This window comes from Chenopodium album, chromosome 6, assembly GCF_948465745.1.
Source record: "Chenopodium album chromosome 6, dcCheAlbu1.1, whole genome shotgun sequence".
Classification (NCBI taxonomy): Eukaryota; Viridiplantae; Streptophyta; class Magnoliopsida; order Caryophyllales; family Amaranthaceae; genus Chenopodium; species Chenopodium album.
In genome coordinates, this window is record NC_137839.1 from 2,045,585 (window position 1) to 2,072,879 (window position 27,295).

At 35.1% G+C, this 27,295-nt stretch overlaps 2 protein-coding genes across 3 annotated transcripts; both read right to left on the reverse strand.

Moving 5' to 3' along the window:
* Positions 1-333: 333 nt before the first annotated feature.
* On the reverse strand, positions 334-11,029 carry LOC145636179 (putative RNA-dependent RNA polymerase 5). The gene is made up of 17 exons (XM_081687663.1): positions 10,705-11,029; positions 9,276-9,558; positions 9,066-9,198; positions 8,479-8,550; positions 7,991-8,174; positions 6,659-6,854; positions 6,426-6,513; positions 6,200-6,343; positions 4,193-4,276; positions 3,998-4,069; positions 3,639-3,745; positions 3,032-3,180; positions 2,578-2,800; positions 2,163-2,388; positions 1,136-1,265; positions 858-1,003; positions 334-764 (listed from the first exon to the last, which is right to left on the reverse strand). Exons 1-17 carry the CDS (start codon positions 10,994-10,996, stop codon positions 519-521), a joined length of 2,775 nt encoding a protein of 924 aa, XP_081543789.1. The 5' UTR covers positions 10,997-11,029; the 3' UTR covers positions 334-518.
* An 812-nt stretch (positions 11,030-11,841) lies between these two features.
* Positions 11,842-26,940, reverse strand: LOC145635540 (golgin candidate 1-like). Of its 2 annotated transcripts, none has more exons than XM_081686846.1 (21): positions 26,672-26,940; positions 24,788-24,868; positions 24,424-24,473; positions 23,713-24,321; positions 23,554-23,616; positions 22,874-22,951; positions 22,568-22,771; positions 21,727-21,783; positions 21,512-21,586; positions 21,341-21,412; positions 17,241-17,303; positions 17,057-17,155; positions 16,096-16,167; positions 15,889-15,957; positions 14,673-14,720; positions 14,489-14,584; positions 14,293-14,369; positions 13,590-13,635; positions 13,378-13,476; positions 13,257-13,301; positions 11,842-12,466 (listed from the first exon to the last, which is right to left on the reverse strand). In XM_081686846.1, the coding sequence occupies exons 1-21, from the start codon at positions 26,697-26,699 to the stop codon at positions 12,395-12,397; spliced, it is 2,103 nt and encodes a 700-aa protein (XP_081542972.1). In that variant the 5' UTR covers positions 26,700-26,940; the 3' UTR covers positions 11,842-12,394. The 2 variants fall into 2 exon arrangements, with proteins under 2 accessions (XP_081542972.1, XP_081542971.1); XM_081686845.1 differs by having other exon boundaries at positions 16,096-16,173; positions 26,672-26,939.
* Positions 26,941-27,295: the final 355 nt, after the last annotated feature.

Sequence of the window (27,295 nt, forward strand, 5' to 3'; positions counted from 1 at the left end):
GGATACATACTAATATAAAGGGTACATCCGTACATGACAATGTATTTTATTTTATTTTTATACATTTATACGCATGACATAATTTGACATCAGCTACATTTGGAGTGGCTGGGTTACTTTATTGCCCGTTTGGTTAAATCCAAGTAAGTTGCCAAGAAACCTGCTAGACTTGATAAATACCATACCTTTCAAAATTAAGACAAGGAAACCGCAATGCTTATTTGAAAATAAACACTATTTACTAAGCCTAAGCCAATTAATTATAAACATCAACTAGGAACATAGTAACATACCCAGCAATGAAGTACTGTTTGGAGAAAACACAAGGCCAACTACAACAACCGATAAGTTAATATATTACAGCCATTACAGGATAATTGCAGTCGAATTTAGTTAAGAGAGCAACTGATCACGCTCAAATAGACCTAGCAGTCTGCCGAAATCTAAACCTATTAGTTAGATTTACATTGTAATACATACATTGACACATTGCAAGTGTATAACAATAACAATGCATCTTAACGCATCATCTGGCGGAGAACTGATGGCGCAAACAATATAGGTTTTTCACCCGTACTCTTCAGATATATCTTCCACAAGGCATCTCCAGCAACTTTCCATGCAAAGCCACATTTTTTTGGGTCCTTATTATCAATTGCATAGTTATAGCAAACACGATATATAGCCAAGGCTTCAAGACGAATCTCTTTCCAAGCTTTTTCAATCGTGTCCGAATCATATGTATCAACACCACCATAAAGTTCCTAGTAATGATTCAAACAGACATATTAGAATAAATACCAGACCATAACAGAGTTCCAAAGCAAAAGACATGCACACATACTGGTTAATATTACCTTTCGGTATTTCTGATAAACAAAATCTGCATTTTTTGATTCATTTAGTGCCTTCTGCATCTCGAATGTGTACTTGTCGTAGTGATTTTTCCACAACACAATATACATTTCCGGAATATCAGCTTCAAAGCACTCTAGCTTCCTAACTGGAGAAAAAAAAACCAAAAAACACAGTTAAAAAATTTCGCCACTTCAAACTGAGTAGTGAGTAGCAATACTAGCAAGGGTCAGATAAAACCGAAGCTCGATCATCCATATCCAATAGATGATCAAGCTACAGAGAAGTGCTGCTAGTGTGTTGACATAACTGGTGTTGCTTGGGCAAAAGTATGGCACAAATGTTTTTTGAGGTCCAACATAACAAAACAGTTTTACGTGTAAAGTACAGACACAAAACCACATTAAAAGCTTGTAAAGCAGACACAAAACCACATTAAAAGCTTGTAAAGCATTAACGGGAGGACATAAGCACCCCCACAATTTCACACACATTCTAGCAGTAAAGTAATAATCGACTAATTTCCTTAGTATTTTAAATGGTAGTTGTAGGGGTACGTAATGGAGTGCAGTGATATTCAAGCTACTATAAAAGAAGCTAAAAACTTTGCATTAGCAATTGAATTATGTTGCATTATAATAATCTACATACCAAATCAAGTACAAAGTATAAAACAGATGAAAATGTAAGAGCTCACAGTTAAATCAGTTATTTCAAACACAGTTAAATCAGTTATTTCAAAAGATGAGGAAGCAATGATTAAACAGAATATTTTGTCATCAATGAAAAGTAAAAAGATTTGTCTAAATACTGCTACTAATATGAGCTTCAAATTTTGACCATGGAAAAACTGAACCAATTACTTGCTACGGGTACAAAACAATCATCTTAACCTCCCAAAAGATTTTAATATTATTTGTCTAGTTTTAAATCCGGACTAAAAGCTGGATTCTGAAGGGTTAGAGTCTGAGGTTGAACTACATTGATTTGCAATGTCATTTTAATTCCGGTAAAAATATTTACCATGGGACGCTCATCAAAGGATAACTCTGAATTTTTGCTTGAAACATGCAAGGCAAGGTGAGATAACTTGAAAGGGTGCGAAGAATTCATTATACTAGTATGTACTCCGTACTAAGAAAATATATTGCAAGAACTGTAACCAAAGGTTCAGAAAACAAGTTGAAATACACTAAATCAAAAGATAATTTTCTGAAATACTCAATAGTTATTGTATTATATTATTTGTTGAGTATGATGGCAAAGAGACTATAAAAGATGAACATGAACAGAACACAGGTGCAGACCTCAGAATTCCTGGAGACCCAGTACATGTCTCCATCATAATCACCACCAGCGATTTCATCAGCCATGGACCTTAGCCCCTTGGAAGGAAAAAATATTCCATATTTAGCGTTTCCTACATATTCCTTCAAACCCTCAACATATTTTGCAGTCAAAATATGAATATCGCCGGGGTGAGTGCCTGGATTTCTATAGACTAATACTGGTCCAGAAATTTGTCCCTGATCCCTACATGAACAGAGAACAAAATTGAGTGAGAGGATACAATTTATGCATTTGGTATACTCAAAATTTTAAAGGGTCAATTCAAACTCAAGCCTAAAGAACAAAAAAAAAAAAAAGTTGTCTATAGAATGATTTTACTGACATGACATCAAGGAACATATGCCAGGTAATAAGATAGAGATAAATACATACAGAATTATGCAAACTTCACCAGCATTCAATGTTTCAGTGGGATCTGCTGTTCCCATTAAATAGAAACTGTCACTAACTGGAAGTTTCCCTCCTTTGAGACTTTTCATTTCTTCCTTTGCTATATCAGATAAACGATGTCGAAGAAATGGCTCATCCAGAGGAATTCCAGATGCAATCATCCGTGCAACAATAAACTCATCAGTGAAATCCCAATTAACAGCGACTGCATATATTATCAAAAAGACCAGGAAAGAATGAAAGAAATTAGAATATTTCCATAAAACTGGTCTAGGAAATCAGAAATTGACCAAAATTAAACACAAATGGGGATGGTCTTGATATATTACTTCAATTTAAGTAATTGGCCTACTAAACAATTTTTCAATAAAGAAGAAATAGAAGGGATGGGTACAGAATCCTGATTAGGCAAAGAAATAAAACTCAGCAACATTACCTCTTGTTGCTGCTTTAGTTCTGTACAAAACAGACCAAGGTTTGGAAAGAGCCTCCCACAGCATAGCCAAAAACACATCTTTTGGCACCCCTCCATAGCTAAGCAGTGCAATCAGGTTCTTTGATAGAGCAGCATCCTTTGGTTTATTGCTAGAAAATGACAGATAGTAACAACAATTACGAACATTATATGTTATGATTACACAACAAGGCAGTAAACTAGTATGATAAATGAGGAGGAGGAGAGACAGTGTAAAGAAAATGGTTTTCAACTATGAAACACGAATACGGCCATCATGTGTGGCCCAGCTTGGATGAAGGTACCATTGAGTTGCTTTGTAACCATGCTTATGGAAGTATACTTCTATTAAGGCGATTAATGAAGCTTGAAAAATGACTCTCACTAGTTAAATGTAAAAATTTGAAGTGCAGTACCACCATCATATTTTTGAGTTAGCTTGGTTCAAAAACATGAGTATAAGATCTTTAGGCCCAAATATTCATGTAAAGCTTGAATTTGGACAATGAGAGAATAAGGATTTAGGAATATACAACAGTAACTAGGCACTTTGAAATGTAGCAAACTAAGTAAATTTTCAGTGGTTTACTTGGTTGCTACAACCTCAAACGAATTTACGGATGGAGCATCTGAAAGTTTTTCATCAGATTTAATTTTTAACATCGACTTTCGAACTTGAATGGTATTAGGAGGAAGCTGGAGGAAAAAGGAAGGAATATAAACTGCTTATATAAAATGCAAAAGAGGAATGAGTTCAATTAGATTAGGTATTTCAAGAGAGTCCAAAAGACGATCTACTATATAACATGGCGAGATAGCAAGTTATATGATACAACTGGAAATAATAAAAAAAAATAAATAAATAAAATTTGAACAATATACATAACCCAATCACCCTGCTTGCCACCCCCAAAAATAAAGTACAGTATAGAAGAGTGGATAATTTACCTTTCTGTTCACGAGAACAGTTCCCTTTATAGCTTTACCTTTGTGGAACATACGAAACTGTATCAGCAAAGGCTGAAAGTAGGAGACAACAGGAAAAAATATATCAATTTCATGCAGAAGGATGCAGCGACACAGACAATAAATGTCTTAAAACATTAAAACCATAGATAGCAAGATTGTTGTAAATGGACATACCGGCACACTCGGAAGTGATCTCAACTCTGTTAATCCAGAATAGTTGTCAGGAAATTGAAATGCTTCTAAAGATCCATGCAGGCCCTGAGATGTAAAACAACATTATTCAAACATACAGAATTGCAGGTAAAACTATGTCCCTTTTAATACAAAGCAAATGGAAGGCATAATTGCAGTTAAGTGATGGACAAAAAGTACTGCATCGAATCAAACTTGTTACAAATAGCCACAATAGCATTGTTTTCATCATTATATTGCATAATTGCATACTGATCTGTTACCAAATTATTGATTTTGCTTAGGAGGCAAGCAACCTAGATCCGTTCAGGGACAAAAAAAAAAAAATAATAAGGGGGTGACTATAAGTCTATAAGACTATAACCCCATATTTTGTCTTTTTAAACTAACAGTCAGTAGTCAGATGGTAGAAGTAGGGAGAGACTTTAAAGCTCTGAAGTTTACGGAAGGGTTGACATCAATTAACAATTTTGTTCTATTTAGCAGATTTATTGTAATACTTCTTAACAAAACCTTAAGCAATATCGACCTACTGCAGTATGGTGTGAATAAAACACATTGGAAGCTAGCATTCTAGCAACATCACTCTATATAGAACACAATTTAGGCAGTTATCTTTATAAAAAAGCAAGTTCTCTACAAATTTACCAACTACAGATAACATGCATGATTGTAAATGAAAATACATGTGGTCACTGTCTACTTTTACCAAGCTGATATTCCCCAACAAATATATAGTGGGTTGAAACTTGAAGGTCAACCATTGTAGTATAGTGAATTGCTGATATTCCCCAACAAATATATAGTGGATTGCTAAAATCAGCCATGAAACTCATAAAAATGGAACAAAAATTTACACACAACATAAGTAGTCTCGCACGACTGTGGCCTTTATGATAAAATTATGGTGTTTCCTCTCTTTATTGCTACAGTATCCACTAGCATGATGTTTTTATTGAAATAAGTCCCTCTATCAAGTGTGCAACTTAATAGATTCTCCTTTTTTTTTTTTGGTTATTGAAATGAATTGCTTTTGGCCTGTTTATAAGGCAGACAACGCTTGAGGTACACTAGAGGATTTTGGATTAGAACCAATTCATTCCCCCTGTTTCTTTAACTGCATTCTAGTCCCACTACATCATCGACTTACCCAAATATTCCCATGCAATATGGTGTTGGCTTTTACTATACTACCAATCAATCAATCAATCAATCAATCAAAGCCTTAATCCCAAAAGTGGGGTCGGCTAACATGAACCAAATTTGATTATTCCGTGTAGTCATCAACATAAATCTTTCTCCTCCATCCCTTACGATCCAAAACTTCATCCTCACGTAAATCCATGCACTTCATATCCTTCCTCACTCCTTCCAACCAAGTCATCTTTGGTCTCCCTCTTCCTCGTTTAATCCCTCCATGGTCCCACTCTTCCACTCTTCGCACCGGTGCACCCTCGGGTCTCCGTCTTACATGTCCAAACCAACGCAGACGATTTTCCCTTAATTTATCTACAATGCCCGCCACACCTACTTTCTTGCGAATAACCTCATTTCTGATTCTATCTCTTAAAGTGTTTCCACACATCCACCTTAACATGCGCATTTCCGTAACCTCCATCTTTTTAATATGCTCTTTCTTAGAAGCCCAACATTCTGTACCATAGAGCAACACTGGTCTTATGGCAGTCCTGTAGAATTTTCCCTTCAACTTTAAGGGAATGCTGCGGTCGCATAACACTCCCGTGGCCGCTCTCCATTTAAGCCACCCTGACTTAATCCATTTAATATGCTTTTACTATACTACCAATAGTCCAATATTAATATGTCCCTTTACTCCTTAAGGTTTATCCCACAGAGCCCTCTGTCTGTATTTTTACCTTAAGTAAGAATCAAGACATTCTTATAATTTTAGCAGCAGGGTTCAGACAAAGTTGTTGATTAAGTAAATGCTTAGAGCAAGTAAACTTGAGCCTGTACAATACAACAGACCTGATCATTCTCTTCATTGTTCACGTAACCATTAAAACAGTTATGAGGACACCTTAAAGCAAGATCTTCAGAGATGAAACCAGTTCCATCTGTAAATATCAAGGCTTTATTATCTGTACCATAGATAATATCACCATTTCCATCCTGTCAACAACATACAACATATCAACAAAGGACCACAAAATGACCAGCAATATTAGATACATAAAGATAACAGATGCTTTACCCGACAAGGTACATCTTCAGTGATTTCAACACACAAATCATCAAAATTTAGCTCCAAGGTTATGGTTTTTGACAGTATAAGAGAAAACCTGCCAGCATGAACACCAACCAATGAGAACAAAGATCCATAGCTGAGCTAATGGACTAATATAAGTTCTTACTCTGGCAACAGACTGGATAGCATTGTGTATGTACACATAGATGACTGGTATAAGTTTTTACATTTTACAGTACCTTGCCATATAATTCGACGGATTGGTAGCCTTATGTATGTGCATGAATAAGCATCTTGCATCCTGGACTGATATCTTCAAAAGTTGAGGTGGTTTCCTTAATACTGTTGCAAACCCCTCCATACAAACAAAATAGCACTTTACGGGACTAGAAGTCGGATCTTTCATCTTTTCCTCTTTTCCGCCATCCTTATAAACTGATTATGGACAAAAAAAAAAAAAGACATTTAATTTCAAGGTATGATCAAGCTCATCAAGGAATAAATTATAAAGTCACGCCACGTTCAAAAAAACTTATACCAAAATAATTAGTTTTAAGAAAATAGAAATTGTACCCCCAAATTCTATTCTTAATGCATCACACTTTCACACAAATGGATTTCAACAACTGCCACACATGACTAACAAATCTTTGACGACCTTAGTAAGTTGAGAGAAAGGAAGGAATCTTATGGTCTATTTATTTTACCTGTATTTATGCGATCTCATCAAAAATAAAATTTTGAAATATTAAGAACCTAGCAAAACTTTTCTTAAGTTATGTAATTATTATATCCTTCATCTTGTTAAAGTCTTGTACCTTATAGCACTCTCGACAAACCAAGCTAAACAAATACAGAGTAAATGGGAGAATTTACATAAGAAATGAATGTAAATCAAATGCTTGAATGGGACATTTCTGAGGGTTGATGGAAAAACTCCAACTATTTAAGATTTGCATGTTTTCATTTCTATCCTAGTATTTGATTTTCAACCTAAGTATTATGTTAGAATGATTCTAATAAGAGTTCTGCAATTTGCAGAAGCTCCCTATCAAACACACAATTGCTGCCCGAGGTGTAGGGCAGCCAATATAGTCATAGTTGTCATCCTAGAACCAAATCCAGAAAATTAGGGCAACCCTGCATTTAAATATAGGACCGGATTTATATAACCCCATCACCCCTACAAGTTACTAGATCACTTTTTATAACTTCAGATATTCAAACAACGGACAGCTGCAAGATAAAGTTACAACATTGAAAGAACAAAGGAGTTCTAATAAGGGATATTTGAAATTCTTGGTTAAGTAATTAACTAAATACCAATGTGCATGCAGCAACTGCTAGCTACATGTTTGTAATAGTATAAATTTAATGCTTCACATCATTGCAAATTTTTGAGCCAAACCCAAGAACCTCATAAAGTTCAAGATGAAATAATTTGCAAAGCTTTTCGATCTTGATGCAACCCATCATCTTCTAGTTGTTAAATTAACCTCACGCTAGTGCATCCTCAGAAATATCAAAACAATTATTTAAAAAAAAAGAAGAAAAGAAAAAACAAAACTCACCAAAAAACTGGTAACACTTTTTACCAATGAAAATTCCTTCAGATATCTTATTAAAAACCGAACTTCGCATCTTAGCCTCTGTTCCTAGGCTCTCTGTTTCTTGCTCCATCAACTTCACTATTAGTACATTTTCATCTCCTACAACTTTCTGTAAGAGTGTAGCTGCCTTGTTCGGGTATGGACCCTGCATCAGCATCGCACAGTATAGACTCAGCAATTTCTAAGTACAAGTAGTTTAAAAGAAGAATATGACAGTATCAAAGCTTTCAAAAAGGATTAGCTGCTAGGCAATGTAAACTCATGAACAAATGAAACAAGAACAGTAATAATTGAATTGTTCAAGAAGTTAAAGAGAACAAACAAAGAAGAATTTACCAATAAATTTACTCATGCAAACAATCAATGGTGTACATGATGAGCACCCAAGGTAAGAAAGGCATGCATAAAAATTTCTACACAAGAACTAACAGGAAGCAAGAAGTATGAACCTTGAAGCGACAGTTTCCTTGTGCATCAACATGACAATGGTAGTTGTACCTTTCTCTAGTTTCCCAGTTCATCTGTAACACCCGAAAAAGTGCAAGAAAGAGATGAGATACAGAGCAAGCTATCATACTGTAAAGTAATAAAACCCTTGAAGTGTGAAGAAAACAAGGTAGTCACATACTACCATGCACCATCCCCTGAATATAGCTAAAAAGTTGCAAAGCAGCACAAAGGTTAATCACCGCAATTAGTCAATAATAGTCTTACGTGTACTCGTCAGCAAAGGCCGATGTTTCACTAACATTAAGACTATATGCTACGGCAATCAACTGAACACTAAACACAGTTTCTCATGAAATGTGAATATGTAGCATCACCAAAAATGATCAAATCGATTCAGCTAAGATTCTATGTGGAGGTGTGTAGACATACTTTACTTTCCGATGGTACCATGACCTACCAATAATAATGTCCATAAACAAAACTTTTTGTGTGCATTTTACTAGCAGTTATCTCCATCACAATTACACGGTTATACCTACTTGAGCATGACACAATAAAATAGATGTGAAATAGTAAGCACAATGACCTTAAGAACTCGCTCTTTTTCCTGGCAAATGCTTCTACCAAAATCATTCCATATCTCAACCTCAAAGTCTCTCATAGAAAGCCTTTGATAACTCATAATTTGATCAGCAGAAACAACATCCTCCAGCTTCAATCTGCACAAAAAAATACCCTTAATTTCTGAAATCGTAAATCAAATCAAATCAACAAGAGTCATAGATTTTAACATTACCTCCCAATGTAGTTCAAAATTAAGAAAGCCTTTTGGAATTCAAGTTTTTCAAACGCGTCTAACACAATCCCTCTTCTGCTATTGGGTACATTAGGCTCCCCTTCACCCTTAGCCGGCGAGTTAAAGTCACACACCCGCCTTGCAGTACTTACACCACCTAAGGAAACAATCAATATCAGAGAGGGTTTGTAACTTGTAACACAACTCTTGATCAATATTCTCAGATATAACATACCAGGATGATCTGATTCCCTCTTCCGTTTATTCTCACTTGATTTATTCCCTGGAAAATTCAAGTGTTATATAAAGTCAGTAACTCAGTATTTTACATTAAACACTATTAACATGCTATGTTACAAGGATCCGACAAAAATATGAAATGAAGAGCATATGTAGCAACAATAGCATGCTACATAGATGTAAATTTAAACTAGCCTATGTTACTTGGACTCGGATGAAGTGTCAAATTAGACACAGGTGTCCAAGTATCGGACTCGCCCATTTTCTTGAAAAAAGTTTTTTTTTAGTTAAAAATGGAGTGTCCAAGTGTCGGTGTTGGTGTCCGACACAAGTCGTGTTGACACGGACACGTGAGGTAAATAAAAGAGTCCGAGTAACATAGAAACTAGCTGAACAAATCAAGTTTTCTAATTTATCATGTGCAATTCAACAAACTAATAGTACTACGGAGTACTACTTAAGTCATGTTCTTTAACCTTACATTCATAATAATACAAAATGAGTAAATGTTAGTAAAATCCGTAACCGATAAATAACCAAACCAATAAAAAAAAATGTTTTAAATGAAAGGATGGTTCGGTTTACCTTATTTTCACTTACGAAGTATTTTAAGTGTAATGTAATAAGTTCAAATAAGTTAACTTAAGTTCAAATAAAAAAAATAAGTTTAAGTTCGGATAAGGATATTCAAGTACAAATTACAACTAAAAAAGTTTTAAGTAAATCAGATAAAATAAAATAAATTTAGATAAATGAAACACACCTAATTAGTACTCCCTCTGTCCCCACTTTTAGGCTGACTTTTCAGTTATTAAGAAACTTAAATATAAATAAATAAAAACATGTTAGGAAGATAAAATAAATAAAAACATGTTAGGAAGATAAATTTACATGGGATTTGTAAAAAAATAGAGTGATAAAAAATAAAAAATAAAAACAAAATTTTAAACAAGGAAGCTAATTTTGCACAAAAATTTTTATAAATTAGTATATAATTTAATTTAACGAGTCGATCATTTTGAGACTAAAATTAAGCAAAAATTGTCGAAATTTTTGGGGACGGAAAGAGTACAAATGATCTAACTTCAATAGTAATAATTAAATTTCAGTTAAAAAAATAATTATTACAGCAATATTTCAAACAAAATTCAAACATGCAAGGAAAAAGACATTGATGATGAGAGAGTACCTTGAGGAGTAACAGCAGGAGAAGGCGGAAGCGGAGATTGCGGAGAAGGAGGAGTGAAGCGAGAATTGTTCTTCTTAGCCAAATGAACAATAAATCCACTTAAATTTCGTATAGTTTTTGAATAATTACGAATAGTATCAAGAATTCTCAACGATTCTTGTTCGCCGATATCAGATAAATATCTAATCGCGACGGCGCTCGCCGGTGGCTGCGATTTCTCGTCGTAAATTGCATGCAGCTGCTCCACCACCGCCGCCGGCAGCCGCGGGAGGTCCGACGGTGAAACAGCCATTGATGAATGATGATGAACAAAATGAGGAGAGAGAATTTTGTGACAACAAGGAAGTTTGATCACTGATCAGTGATGACTGATGAGTAAATAAAGTTTAATTTAATTTCCCGCTACTTTGATCACATAATCTTTTGCTTCTTCAATAAGTTTTTTTTATGTACGTTCACTTATTTTTTTTTTTTAATTTCCCGCTCGTTTGATCAATCTTCTTTGATAAGCTATTCATGAATAGCTTGATTTAAACGGTAAGGTTTGTACCTTTCAACCTTAAGACCGAGGTAATTTTCACTAGAAATAATTCAAGAGCGAGAATCCCTTACTATTCTTCGCTTACTCTCAAAGTGTCTAACCCCAATTGGTGGGATGGAAAACAATTTTCACATTTTTCTCCTTACATCCCACCCTTCCTACAAGGTTTTTTTTTTTTTTTTGCAAGGAAAACAATTTTTTTTCTTTTGTAAATTATTTTAAAAGTTTTTTTTGTTGAAATAAACGGAGCCTTAATTTGAATCAATAAAATCTTGTCTTTAAAATTCAAGATGCCACAAAACTGCCAGTCACCTTCTTCACCACAAACAACATTCAACATTTATTTTTTTACCCTTGTGAAATGCTAGACCACTTTAGCCAACATCGCGCTACTGTAAAATAAAGGAACGATCACCATATACGGTGACACGGTGTACTGAAAACACTTTCAAGAGGAAGAGGAGGTAACAGATTATGGTAGACGACTAGAGGAGGGGAGATCTATCATAAATTCATACTGTACAGAAAATATAATCTCAATGATTTTATAATTCATTGAAATAAAATATCATGGCTATCGCTGCACACATTCAAACTAAAGCCAAGTAAAAAACACCTCCAATTTCTTAACAAAAAAAAAAAAAAAAAAAAAAATCAGGAAATTTAGCCAATTCAACTACCTGAAGAATTTACACAAGTTCAGAAAATTGTTTGGCCATCTTTACATACGTATTATCAGATAGAAGAAACACCAATCTAAAACAAATGCAATTCTATCAATTTTGATTTTAAGAAATACTTCGTATATTTGTGTGTTTTATGACTACATATATGCAATCTTCATCGCCTTGTATCTCCAAGAAAGCACATCAGTCTTACAGCTTTAAACAGACAAATGTATACAATCGACAACTGAACTTTGCACTCTGTCACTGTAGTGTCTGGAGAAGTTACTATAACTTTATAAGAGTTGCTGTTAGTTGGTAGAGGTGCGTCAACAGGAGGAATGCGAATAATAGTGCGCAACTTCCATCACTCTCCAAGGTTTCTGAACAAATGCCAAACATAACACTAGCTACCGAAAAGTAATCAGTATTTTTCCACATGTGGTGGAGGTAGAAGGGCTTCCTGCACTTGAAAGCATATTGGTCATGGTAAATTGGGTTGAGAAAGTCCCATCGACCGAGCAACATCTTGAGTGGCAAAATCATCAGCTTGAGCCTAAGCATAGTAAAATGTTAAAAAGATGTCTATTTTATTAGCCCTATCAGAATTCTAAGGAAGTGATGACATATTTACAATTCCCCCTGTTGAATAGGTTTGTGCCAAATCTCAAATAACCCAAAAGTTTCCTTCAGGAGAGATATAGATCTTGACAATACACAACATTAGAGCAAGACGAAGTTTGAGGCAACTCTCATGCTTCCAGGGTATATAATAGCAGTAATAATCCATTTCTCATGCAGAAACTAGCCTACATTGGCAATATTAATGTCGTAACCCCTAATACTAGTTGGTCAGATAAAAGTAAAACAGAACATGAGAATCATGAATCATTACTTAAAAACGGGAGGCAAATGAAGTTTGAGGTAACTTCAACTCTTCAAGGTTATGAATAAAAATAAATTGAAGAAAAAAAAAGCTAACCATGTTATATGCTAAAAATTAGCATAGATTCATCATGGAAAGTAGCCTTTTCCTGAGTCCTGACCCCAGACACTAGGTAGTACTGTAGTAGGTAGTCAGATAAAACAGAACATGAAGCCTTCATCAATTCATCTAGATCCTCCCACCCAGCCCCCCCACCCCCCACCCACCCACCCACCCAACAACACCTTTCTATAAGAAGATCTTGATTCGGTATGGTAATCAGCTGATCACCCCACACATATCTAGGCTTACATGACAGCATTTTTTTTAAAGATGAAAAGGAAACAAATGGAGAGGTATGAAATAAAGTTAAAACATAGATATCAATTATTTAGTAGTTGCTACATGTATTTGGCCATACCTGAAGGCGATGCAACAGGTACATCAAGAACATATGTACAAAAACCTGAAAAAAGAAAATTGGCCCCGAGTTAGAAAAATGCAACATCATAAATGGAAGTGGGAGATTTAGCCAGTCTTACTAGATAACATAGCAGACCAACTCGAGCTCTAGGGTGCCGCCATAGAATCCTTGTAGCACTGACAGCACCAGAATCTAAAAGTTTTGCCGCCTTTCGCAACTGCAATGTGAAGATTCAGGGGGGATTTATTAGAATGAAACAAGAGACTGTTCAAGAATATAACAAAAATACTGGCACAAAACAAGAGCGCTATAATGCAAAATACAAAATACCTGCATGCTAGCCCCAACCAAGTGACGTTGATGTAGTGGGAGAGGCCTGAAATTCAGCTTTGTAAGAATAATCCTCATTTGTGCAAAGGTTAATGCTTTATTATGGAGAAAATAAACTCGTACACAAATAAGTACATATGCCTCTGGCTTCAAAACTTTTCTATGATAAATCTATGATGTATTAGCCTATTAGTTCTTATGATGATTTAGACACCACTGCGTCAGCATTTTCAAGATCAGCAAGCCAAAAGGTAGATAACAGTATCTCCTAAAGTATCAAAATTACAGAGCAACCCAGGCATCTATGTGATTGAATAATAAGAATCACGAGATGTGTTTGAAGTTCCTTCCCCTATGTCCATTATTAGAAAACATGTTTGTTTTTTTTTTTAATGAAAATACGAAGTAATACTTATGGTAGAAATAAGGTTCTTATCATGGCAATAATAAGGACGAAATACACCACATGATAATAAAAATTTTCCAACAGAAAGATGCAAAACACAATGTACTTATCGTGCTCAATATCATCTAATCCAAGCAAGGAAACACTGACTTATCCTAAGTGATACACTGGCTAATTCATTTTCTAGATCTAACTTCTCTAGGCTGAGTTGGGGGCAAGTGACTATATCTCAACATAAAATAGCCTGTTTATTAAGACAGAAAATTGTGGATACAGGTAAAACTAGGGAGGACATACTCGAGTTCTCTCATGTCTGTTTCTTCATCCCAAGTTGTAGATGCCCGACGGGAAATCTTGTTTCTCTCTGCTTCCGCCTACAGACAAAGAAGCATTGTCAGATGCAAAACCAGGAAGTCAGATAAACAAATGTGAAATCCAGATAACAAGTAAAGGCTGATAGCTGTGAGAAACAAATAGAAGTGTAAGAACAGACCTGTACTTCCTGAAGACGTTTGATCTCCTTCTCTAACTGAAACTCCGCAGCAGCTTTTTCACTTGCCATTGTTTCAAGCTGTGTTTGCTTATAGTACTGACACAAGGTGGTTTAACAAGCATGTCAGTTTTATCTACCCTGATTGAATAAGTCAGAATGTGCACAAGATGTTAATATTATATACCAATAAATCGGTTAATTCACGGTATCGCTTTTCAAGTTCCATGTGCTCCTGAAATCATCAAACACAAATTAAAGTTCATGATGTCCAGCTAAGAAAAATCAAAACAGAAAATGAGTTAAAAGTCAGAGTTGGTAATAAGAAAATGGTATCAACTTTGTTGCTTATGCGGCTATGCCTGACAATCCTTTAATTTCAGCTACCACCAGAGTCATAAATAGTGTCATAGTTCTCATAACAAGATTAGGTGGTCAAATGTAAAGAATATTTTGGTCGTTGCTGTATGTTACAATATGTTCAACATTAGAATATGAGAGCTGTTGTTGCAAACCATAATACAGACAATTTGAACAGGCACCCATTAAATTTGATCTAATCTTTGACTCGAGCTTTTAATTAGCCAGTACTCAAACTATTGATGAAAACATGTTGAGACTCAATTCGTGTAGAATGATCTACTTCAGAGAGGCAAGAGATTTCTTCTTTACTCATGATGAACATTGAGTTCAACACGTCAATAATAACTAATGTTCTGAAGGTGGTTACATACATATTTGAGTGCTTCTGTCGAGTCAAGTACCAACATTGCAGCAGGGAAACTATAAATCAAGGTTATGTCTCAGTTTTGTTAGCTATGAAGTTTGTCCATTTCTAATTAAGCTGAAAATTTTACCACTCTTTGACAACAAATAAATGGACTAAACCAAATTTGACTCAATAAACTATGCACACTTGTTTCTTATAGTGTAGTAGCAAAAGGTTGTTGTGTTTAGATCAAGGATCAACAAGATAAAACCTCTGTTTCCATTGGAGTACGCTGGAATAATTTTATACATATACACTGTAATGGGTGACTCTTTAGAAAAACTTGGTCATGTTAATATTATACCCTGTCAGCTATGAATTACTGGTGTGAATAATATCTTGAGAAGCTTTAAATCCAATGGATTAGAGCCCCAAAAGAATATGCTAAGCTAATTCTGTGAGAGATGACTGATTGATCAAGATAGACTATGTAATGTTGAAGTTGAATTATTTTGGATAGAGGATTAGGGGGTTCATTACATATACAAGGAGATCAACGCACGAGTGTCAGAGCTAAAATAGTGATATCATACAAAGTATTAATTGGCTACTTAATATTATGTGCCTTACGACATTTAGCATATCAAAGCTTCTGATCCAAATCAAGCATCAGCAAAAGTCAGATATAGCTGACCTGACGTGAATAATGCTCAGCATCTCTCTTCATGGCAGCCATTTCAACTCTCATCTTTTGTAATTCAGCCTTTGACAAATGAGATTGAGATTCAGGTAAAACTTTCAACGTATTAAAAGACACTTAGACAAGAATTATTCAGAAAGTGAAGACTGTTAACACAAGACTAAATAAGTGCAACATGTAATACTCTGAGTTTTGACTCACATCAAGAGAAGAAAGCTTGATTTCAGCATCTCTTTGACCCTGACGTGCACGTTCCACTTCCTGTTGCCATGTCTGTATCTTCATTTTAAACTCAGTAAATCAATACGCAGGAAAGGTGTTTAATCAATAAAGCCATTGAAAATCAATGGATCCAAGTGATTATAGAGCATTGACATTCTATGCTAGCATATATTATCATAATTCATTATTGAAGAAAGTATTACCATATTCAAAAGTTAAATAATTGAAAAGTTTACAATTAATTTGAATGTCTGATCTATATTCACGATAAACATCACTAAAAACACATTCGTCAGACTACTTAAATAGTAACTTATTTTCATGCATAAAAAAGACACCTAAGTACATGAGGCTAAAAAAACCAAAACTTTATTTTAAAAAACCAAGTACTAGTTAGGATAAAACCAACAAAGAAGAGCTAGATCAAAACAGACAAAAGGGACAGAGAGATGGGAAAAAAAAATTGAGAGTTTAACGGGGAATTATAGAAAGTTCTTTTCAAATAATTAGTAAATCTTTAAAGAGCTGTGTCTACTCTCACCTACACGTTGTATGGTTGATCACAACAACATAACTAAAAATATTCCAAATTACAGATGTTTACTAGAATCTATAGCAACAAGAATCTCGCAATATATTATCCAAAGTTCCAGACACTTGTATCCATGCCAAATTCAGAAATGAAACTATAACAGTTTGGGGGTTGGGGAGCGGGGAGGAGAGGGGAACCTGGGAAGCTACTACTTGAACCATCTAAAAACTCTGGAAATTCATCTTCCACAGTTTTTAAACAATAGCCTCTTCATCAATAGCCAAAATTAAGGTTTTTTTTTTTTTATTTTTTTTATTTATATGATCGGAAACATTAACATATTAAGGCTTTTACGAAACAAAATGGTAAATAGTGTGGAGTTCCCTTTGGGTTTTTTTAATTCCAAACCTGAATCAATTGACTTGGGTCCTCAGGAGACTTCTTTTGCTCACGACGTAAACGACTCTCCATGTCTTGCAATTCTTGATTCAAAGATGCACATTCAGCCTGTCAGAGAAGAAAACAGACATAACTAAAATTTCTTTGTTAAAAAGGGTGATATAAATTCTTCCATGGATGAATTTAGCCATACCTCAAGTAATGCCACCTTTTGTTCAAGCTCACCTGCTTTTGCTGTCCTCTCATCTGCCATTCTCTATGGCATACAGCATTTAGAAGCATGAATTAGAATCGTATGAACAACAAGCAGGTTTTCCAAGTCTGAATTTTGCAGCTATATGTTTAGGACTCTGTGCCAAAATCATAAATGAATCGTGGCTGCTAAATAAGAAACATGTATGAATTGGCTAATCCCAATTATTATCAAAGAAAGCTAGATACTTTTCTTTTGTAATTTTCTCAAGTCATTATAAATCTTAATCTCAAACAAATGTTTCACTCCAGCTATGTTGAATGACTTGGAAACAGGAAGATGAATACACAAATATTTAAAAGCTTGGAAAAGGTGAAACAAAATTCAATAATTTTAGAAAAAAATCTGAGTACAGATTTCAAACTATGGATCATTTAGAAAAATGGATGTAAAACTAACTTTTCTGATTGTTGAAATACACGTTTATGGTGGAAGAAAGTCATGGAGGAAGTGAAGAGAAGCCATGGAAGTAGCTTGCTTCAATCAGTATATCGTGGAAGGAAGAGAGAAAGAGAGGAGAGAGAAAAAGGGAGTAGTGTATTATTTCAGAATGAAAATCTTAGAATAATACTAAGATACTATTACATCATACTATTTGTGTATATTTATACTACTAATTACATTAGCCAAGGAATACAATTAACCAACTACTTTACACTAATATGTAATCTCCAATACCCCCCCTCAAACTGGAAATGTGTGAAACACATTTCCAGTTTGAACCAATCATTGTAGCAAAGATTTGAACTCGAGTTGTAGACTTCCTGCTGCAAATGATGCACTTCCAGAACAACAACTTGACGTTAAACACCATCAAGACCAACATTGAGCAATTGTTAATCCTTCCATCAACAACTAATAAGCATCTATCAACTGATGAGTCTTGGACTACCCACTAGAGAACTCACTGCCAGAATTTAGCACCTTAGTAATACCAAACCACTGCTGCCATGCTATGCCAGATTGCCAGCCCAACATAACACTTCATAACCACCATATGGTCACCAAACAACTAAACCAATCTTCAACAATCCAACTTTCCATTCCATTGAGAAGCACCATCAACAAAGACCAACCACCAATAACACTCATACACCACAACTCCAATTTGAGATAGAAAATAATCACTATGGATCTTGAGAAAAGACCTCTATGGGTCATAAAATTTGATCACTATGGATCACAAAAGAAAGCCACTATGGGCAAATCAAAATGACCAACTATGGGTCTGGAAAAACAAAGCCTCTATGGGCAAAATGACCAACTATGGGTCTGAAAAAAAAAAAAAACTGATCTCAATGGATCATCAAATAAGCCACTATGGGCAATCAACAAGCCACTATGGGCAAATGACCAACTATGGGTCTGAATATCAAAGCCTCTATGGGCAATCAACAAGCCACTATGGGCAAAAAAAGGACCACTATGGGTCAAAATAGATCACTAAGGATCATAGGCTAGAAAAGAATGGATATCAATCAAACTCTCTGGAAATTTAACCTCGGCAATTTGATTAATAATCCAAGAAGAACAAACTTTACAATTTGAGGAAGAAGGGGAAAAAGAAAGAGACGAAAGAATGTGTTTGGGAAGGAAACAACCAAAGAACTCTCAACATCACCCATCAACTATCAGCACAATATCAACATCATAAAATATATCAATCACCAATACAACCCAAACTTCAATTCATAACTCAACCAAAAATTAACCCAAAAATCCAACAGACTTCAACTAACCAATATTCATCATCAACATCCAACAACACAATACACACTTCAAGTCAACATTCAATCAAGAACAACTCAAATCCAATAGTAACAAGAATATCCACAATAACATCAACAAAATTTTACTACACCTCCAATCAATCAATATACACCAAGAAACAGTATACCAATCACCAAACAAGGATTGAAAATATAAGAAATATACTAGAATTAAGCAGAAATCCTCAAGTCAATCAAGAATATGGGAAGAAATATTGAACCAGAACACACCCAACTTCCTTCAATCACCACCGAAGAAAATCGAAAAACCCAACAATGAGAACGAAGAACCCAGAAACCAACTTCACTGATTGCTTCACTGTAATTTGGGCGACAAAAACCCAGAGACTTCAATCCAATTTCTAAACCCAGAATATGAAACCCAGAAATTTGAGCGAAATCTGAGCGATCTAAATTCTTCAAACCAATCAGAACGAAGTTCTAATAACCTAAACTTGCAAACCCGTAATTCGATCAAAAAACTTCAAGAACGAAACATCCATAAAACCACCAAAAATTGATCAAATTTTCCAGAAATTGGTCGAAATTTCACAAATACAGAAGGTCGAACAAGCATCCCTTATACAATTTGTGGCTAATTGTTCAAATTCGAACAATAAAGAGTGAAAAATTGGAAGAACCCTAGAAATTTGGGGATTTTAATTGAACAAAATTGTGCGAAAAATGGAGCTAGGATCGTTCCCGCTCTGATACCATGTTGAAATACACGTTTATGGTGGAAGAAAGTCATGGAGGAAGTGAAGAGAAGCCATGGAAGTAGCTTGCTTCAATCAGTATATCGTGGAAGGAAGAGAGAAAGAGAGGAGAGAGAAAAAGGGAGTAGTGTATTATTTCAGAATGAAAATCTTAGAATAATACTAAGATACTATTACATCATACTATTTGTGTATATTTATACTACTAATTACATTAGCCAAGGAATACAATTAACCAACTACTTTACACTAATATGTAATCTCCAATACTGATCAATATTTTTGTTTCATGACCAACAATAAGGAAAACAACATATGGAAAAAAGCTGAAAACAGAAAGGAAAGAACATCTCTGTGCATAAATAATAACAATTGAATTACTGCTTCAACTAGACAGTCTAGAATTTTACATCTTCCGAAAAGTATTGAACATTGTGAACAGTTCTCTTGAAAAAATATATTTACGAAACAGACGTGCTTTTGGCTTCAGTGCTTGATGGTGATGACATTACTCAAAGTCAAGAACTCAAGATTGATGAAGCTTATGAAATTAGACGTTGTACCTCACTAAGATTTCAACGCATTTAATAGTTTTATACATCTTCAAATGTCTTAAAATAATTATATCATTCTTTAAGAACCATGCAAACCGTGAAGTTGAATATGCTAATCTCCTAAACCATAAAATGAACGATTTTGGAAATTCAGCTTATTTTTGGACATGATCCATGAAGCCCAAGAAAAAAAAAGTAAATAAATAAAAATAAAAATAAAATAAAATAAAAAAACACTTTAAGTAACAATCTGCTTGTTCTAATTGTTTCAGCACAAGATTTCTCGACAGGAGCTTGTCACGGCGCTATTCCAGGCTTCTAGCACAGGAGCCATGATGCCATGAAGCATGAGAATATAGGATGTTTAATACAAAAGCCTATATCTTAGTTAAATAGTCACCGCGCACTGTCTGCTTCTGACTTGTATTAAAATTACCTAGTTCCATAAGACATTAAATGCTTAGATATAACAAGGTCTTGCCTAAATCTATTAACTAATATTAAAACAAAACATGCTGAAATCACCCTTTCTCCAAATTGTACACATATCACTCTCACATAAATTTTTTTCCCACCAATTTGCTATGATGATGTCATTAGCTTTATTTTTTATATTATTTTTTAAACTTTTACCTTTGCTTTTTACCTAATAAACCTTTCATATGCTTTACCCTTTGCCCTACCGAATCCTTCTTTTTTACAAGTATGTAAATATTTCAACGTTCAAAAGTGTTCAGTGTGATTTTTTTTGGGTATATTTTTCAAGTACTCCATAATATGCTACTGTGAAAATTACTAACCATGTATACAACAAAAATTTACGGAGTACAACACTTTCTTTCTCCGTATTATAAACAAATCTCACAATGTGTTTGTTTAAAATCGTGCATCGCACGGAAACTAAACTAGTTGAGTTCATACATTAAACTATCACTACAAAAGTTCTTCAAATTGTCAAGTTTCAATTGCTCATGAATAAAGCATCATAGTTCTCACCATACCTGCAGTCTAGCAAGGCCAGTAGACGCGTCAACAGCTCGGTGTTCCAACTCTACTTCCCTCTCCATTGCAGCCTGTTAATTCACATGAATAGCATTATGCTAACAGAAATAACCCAAGGGAGAGATGAAGGATATAGGAAAATACACAACCTACATAAGCAATTAACAGACCTTTTTGGTGGCATTATGAGCGGCACGCTCTTCTTCTGCCCGCCGTTCAGCCAAGGCAAGCTCCTCCTTTAGGGCCTGATTCATTTGCATGGAGATTTCTGTTAATGAGTACATGGAAATGACAAATCCTTTCTTACATGTGATAGCATACATATCTTGACTTCATGCTATCAGAAAGGGATTCGTTATGAATATCAATTTGCCAGCAAACTTACTTGCATCATCCGTGTTTCTGTAAGCTCCCTGTTTCTCATTAAAGTTTCCATATTTGCCTGATAAGAAGTGCGTTGAGTCAGGAAAGTCCGAAGAAAAATCTAAACCAGAAAAACTTGCTTCCTAGCAAAGATGATTTTTATAGCACAGCTTTACAAAATCAAATATGCAGGAGCAGTTTTTTTACATATTAAAATGGACAGATGCAAAAACTACTCAGTGATTGTTTGGTTGTTTACAAGAGATACACTTCTCAAGACTTTACATTTCCCATGGAGGAAATGAAGAAAACTGTATGGTTGACTACAGACAGGCACAAACTTTTAAATAAAACGGATGTTCAGTAAATTACTGAACATCCGTTATAAAGTGACAATAAAATGTGAAAAAGTTACACTAAAACGCACAAAAGTTACCGTGACATATATAAGAGTTATTTATGCTTTATTGATAAATTTGACAAAAGTGACACTAAATTTGACAAAAGTGACACTAAATCTGACAAAAGTGTACCCGATGTACAGTAAATTACTGAAAACCGGGTGTATACAAAAGTTTTCCACAGACAGGAGGGTCTATTAGTTGGGGACGGAAGGGGGGTGGGGGTGGGGTGTGGGGGGAGGGGAATGCATAAGTATATTCCCCCATTATTTTGGAAAGTAGAATTTCCAAGTTGTGCAATTGTCTTTGTCAACCAAATAATTCCCCAGTTTTCCAACTTCGAGGAATTTGTACTTCCTGTGTGATTTGATGTCAATTAAACGTCACTTAGTAATATTCTGATGTAGAAAGTAAAAGAGGGACACCCCCCCCCCCCCCAAAGATCCTTAGAATAAATCAGACCTGCAAAGATGCCAAATTCCCTTCAGACAAAGCAGCCTGCTTCTTCAGAGCTTCAACAGAACTGACAAGTGTCTCAATTTCAGAATTTTTTGCAGCTAATGCTTCAGCCATGTTTGACTCAACTCTGTTTACTTCTGTTTTGGCAGCAGATAACTCCTGCTGCAGTTGTTTTATGCGACTCTCAGAAAATTTACTGAGCTCCCTCTGCCATGGAACATAAAAGAGTGCATCATACGATGAATTCAAATATAAGATTATGTTGAAGCCAAACAAACCTAAATCTAGGAGGCAAGAGAGAGGGTTTACTTCAGAAGTTAAAAGTTCCTCTAACTGAGCATTTTCAGACTTGTATTCTTGAAGACGGGATGAAAGTCCAGCACAAACCTGGAGAGAAATATAACCAAAGTTTAATGAAGCGTGGATGTAGGATTTTTGAACCACAAAAATAAGCCAGAGAAGAAATTTCAGCTTGCAAGTGAATACAGTACAATAATATCAGGAAATAACATACTTCGTATGTATGAATGGTTTCACAGGTCCTGAACTTATTGACCCTTATATGAGCCTATCTTTCTTGAAACGCGTTATTTACACGGGAAAATAATAAGGCCTAACAGTAATACCCAAGCTTCAAGCTCTTAATTGCATCAACATAAAAGATGATATTTACAAAATTATTTAACAAATTTCATAGAGAGATTTGAGGCAACAAGCATTAATAAAGACAAGACATGATCTACTACCTCTCTGATGAGTTAATTATATCATGCAAACATGTACAAGTCAAACGCACATTGTTATATTGAAGTATTGAACACTGTCACATTCCTCAATGTGTATTAAAAGAATGATGATTTCGCAATTTGCACAAAAATACAGAACAAATAACACTAAAAATATTGTACCAACCACATTGTACAGCAACGAACAAGAGAAATATTACCAAACAACAAGGTTCATAAGTTCTGATGAGTGTTTGACTATACCCGAGCTAACCTGGCCTCTTTTGATTGACCAGTAGTATTCGTTGATTGGAGCAGACCTTGAGCCTGGATATCAGACAGGGATAAGAGGTCGGTAAATGAATTCCTCCACACAATGCATTACAGAGTAATCAGTACGGTAGCAATCTTAATATATTTTACCTCTTCAAGTTGCTCTTGTACTTTGTTCGGAGATGTTCTTGCCTTTTCATCCTCCTGTTTAAAGGAAGTGGAAACAGGTTCAGGTGTGACATCAACAGTGTTTACCTTTTTTGTATCAGCATTCACTGGGATTGGTGTAATATCAATTGTGGATTGGAACTTCTCTTCCTCAGGTTTTTTCACAGAGTCATCTGCATCTTTCACACCAATACTTTGGCCAGAATCAATCGAATGATTACTGTTAAGGCTTGCCTCAGTGCTTGCAGCAGCACATGCTGTAGAAGGAATATTGTCACTACCAATCTCCACATTCAAAGATGAAGTGACTAATTCATCACTGGTAGCAGCCTTGCCCTGCCCATCATTATTGCTCACTTCATTTGATGATGCATCAGATATAGCAGCATTTACATGAAAATCATTATCAATATTGTCTTCCATCTCAATTTTAATTTGGGCAGTTGAATTTCCAAGGGTCAGTCCGTTATTTTCAACTGTTGTGGAGGTCCCTGTCTTATCGGATTTCAAATCTAATACTGATGGCTGTATGCTACTTTCTTCCTGTGCACTTTCACCTTTTCTCACACGCTCCTCCATAGAAGCTCTCCTCTAAGAAAAGAAAGGATGTAATTGTGAGATGAATGTATAAATTGGATCATCATCTAATAAAAGTAAAACCGGAAACTAAAGTCTGTAATTACAAGGTATCACCTTTGCCTTTGCCTTTGACCTTTTACCCTGAGGACCTTTTCCATTGGAAGCTGGAATAAAATAAAGAGCAAAAATCATGACAGAACCAATTAAGAAATAACCACCCAGCCATGACCTTTTTAAGGAAATCTTGGGGTGTCCACATTTACACAGCCTTATAGTAACTATTGAAACTCAACTAGAAAGGTTGTGTCCAAACCACCCATATAAAATGAATTACTATACCAGAATAAAAATTGTTAAAAATATTTTAAAAGAGTACAATTGTCATAGTAGTTGTAGTAGTAGTAAGAAAAATGAATTCTTTATAAATAGCAGCATAGATGACTTCTTAGAAATTTTGAATGGAAGTTGAGATCAATACCTGGTTGGGGTACATTGGACTGCTCATCTGAAAGCTCATTTGCAACAAGCTTTGCCCTACGATCAACAACTTCAAACAAGCCTGATCCGCAGAACAATAGATATATAAATAGAGTAAAATTGGAACCAAAGGTACACCCACACAGAATACAACAGCTATGGCTCATTTTACGAAAAAAGTCGAGCAAAAAGATAATGATGGCAATGCAGGCAAAGATGATGTCACCATTCCAAGTTCAAAAATAGCCTCAGTCATTGAAAAAACATGAAAGCGTGATCCAAAAAAGGGTATAAATTACTACTTGAAAAACATAAGGGAACCATTTGGGTATGTTTTTAAATCAACACCCCTGTGCTCTACGGAATGCAAGCAAATATTATGGCTCAAACATGAAAGTATAGCAAATTCCTGATTTTAAGATCTTATTGCACAAACAGCTATATAGCAATGCAATTACAGAGCGTGAATCCAGGTTCAAACGACAATGGAGGTATACATACGCTGGATGTTAGAGGCAGCACAAAAGAGAGAGGACTTTAAGGAGACATTTACGGATTCACCCGTAGAATGCACTTTCAGGGAGGGGGTTATTAAGTAATAAAAGTATGAAGCACATGCTGAATCTCATACAGCTTTAAGGAGACATTTAAGGATTCACCCGTAGAATGCACTTTCAGGGAAGAGGGTTATTAAGTAATAAAAGTACAAACAACTAGAATAGCACATGCTGAATCTCATAAAGCTTTAAGGAGACATTTACGGATTCACCCGTAGAATGCACTTTCAGGGAGGGGGGTTATTAAGTAATAAAGGTATGAACAACTAGAATAGCACATGCTGAATCTCATAAAGCTTATCGGCTATGACTTTGACATAGTATAGACAGCCCAGGAACATGCACAAACCCTCATATGAGTCCTATCTGGAAGAATATAATCAAACAAATGAACCATGCATTTATAGAAAGGTTTCAGATTTCTATCACAGGCTCCAGTATGGCTTAAGAAAAGAAGGTTCCAACATAATCCAAAATAGTAAAATCTTTTACCATAGTCCCCTGAAAAAGTTGATATAGTACTAAAAGGACTAATTTTGTTCTAGAAGACTAAAAACACTAGCATACACTAACTGTTAAAAACGACCCAAACTGTGCAAACATCACCACCAATTCCACCGTTAACTTACCAAAATGGCAGATAAAGTTCAAATAGACACCATAAAGTTGGCGAATGTTTACTTACCATGCTCATAAATACAATAACACTTCTCTCAAGAGTCTGTATCATATTTCATTCTTACTAACATCACTAATAGTCTCTCTGTTCCAAACCCAAGTCCCCAATTACTCCATATCTCCATGTTCAACCCTCTAACATTAAGTACTATCCTCAACAATTCTAAGTAGTCCTCCACCTTAAAATTAACAATGCTTCCTCTCCACTAGTGTACACCCGAACCTCGCCCCGCCACATAGTAAGAGTGCTTCCCATAGCAAAATGTAAAACTACAACAAGGTTTCTGCTCCACAATATAATCTCCCTCCTTCCATCCTTGTTAACACCCACTTAAATCATTACAAATGTACAATACCCCAAATCCCCATTTGCTTAACTAAAGTCAATCAACTGAAATTCCATGCAATTAAGCCACAACTAACAACAACAAAAATTACCCATCAAATTTTTTGTTTTTTTTCAGGGTGTCGGTGCTAAATTAAAATGAACTATTCAATGCAGATAGATCCAATTGAGAAAATATAAAATCAACCCACAAATTATATCAATAATCACGGAATTTCGAAGCAATTTCATCAACATTGCAAACACAAAATCGATAAATTCATTACAATGAAAAAATAAAAAGAGAGAGGAGAGAGAAAAAGACCTTCAGCACGCTTGAGCCAGGAATCCATTGATTGACTTGAGCGATCAAAGTGATGAAATAAAATGGGATTAAATTTCTGAATTCCAAGAAATTTGTTCAGTTAAAGAGCAATTAAATTAAATTTGTTGTATGATTAGCAAATTATACAACAAAAAAAAAAAAAATTGAGAATATTTAGAGTATATCGATTTTGTCAAGAAATTCAGCTTCTGGGAAGCGCACAAAACAGGCAGACGTTAGTTAAAATTTGCCTTTCTATTTCTGTTTTGGGCAGCGAACCATACAACCAGATGTTAGTTGAGAGTGGATTTGGGCCTTTGGGCTGGGTGAGAAGTGATTATGGGCCGGGCTTTGGTTAAAAATATGGCAATAAGTCTATTGTGCACCCTGGTCCATCTAGGATAGCTGGACCACGGGCAATTGTTCAGATTTTATAACCAAATGTTCAAAAGTATGGATGTGGTGCAGTGTTCGGATTTTTATACAAAATGTTCAAAATTTGCAATTGTTCATATTTTTTTAACGAAATGTTTAAAAGTATAGGCATACATTGGGATTGTTCAGATATTTTTACTAAATGTTCAAAATTTGCGAGGTTCATATTTTTTTACTTAATGTTCAAAT

What these genes read in the sequence shown, in the direction of transcription:
- LOC145636179 (XM_081687663.1), bottom strand. Translation starts at nt 10,996, where the DNA reads ATGGCTGTTTCACCGTCGGACCTCCCGCGGCTGCCGGCGGCGGTGGTG. An exon ending in GGGTCTCCAGGAATTCTGAG is followed by an intron (nt 1,266 to 2,162) that starts GTCTGCACCTGT and finishes CTGCTTTACAAG; the next exon opens with CTTTTAATGTGGTTTTGTGT. An exon ending in CACACTAGCAGCACTTCTCT is followed by an intron (nt 1,004 to 1,135) that starts GTAGCTTGATCA and finishes TTTTTTCTCCAG; the next exon opens with TTAGGAAGCTAGAGTGCTTT.
- LOC145635540 (XM_081686845.1), bottom strand. Translation starts at nt 26,699, where the DNA reads ATGGATTCCTGGCTCAAGCGTGCTGAAG. An exon ending in AAGAGGCCAGGTTAGCTCGG is followed by an intron (nt 22,952 to 23,553) that starts GTATAGTCAAAC and finishes ATTTCTCTCCAG; the next exon opens with GTTTGTGCTGGACTTTCATC. An exon ending in AACGTCTTCAGGAAGTACAG is followed by an intron (nt 14,370 to 14,488) that starts GTCTGTTCTTAC and finishes CTTTGTCTGTAG; the next exon opens with GCGGAAGCAGAGAGAAACAA.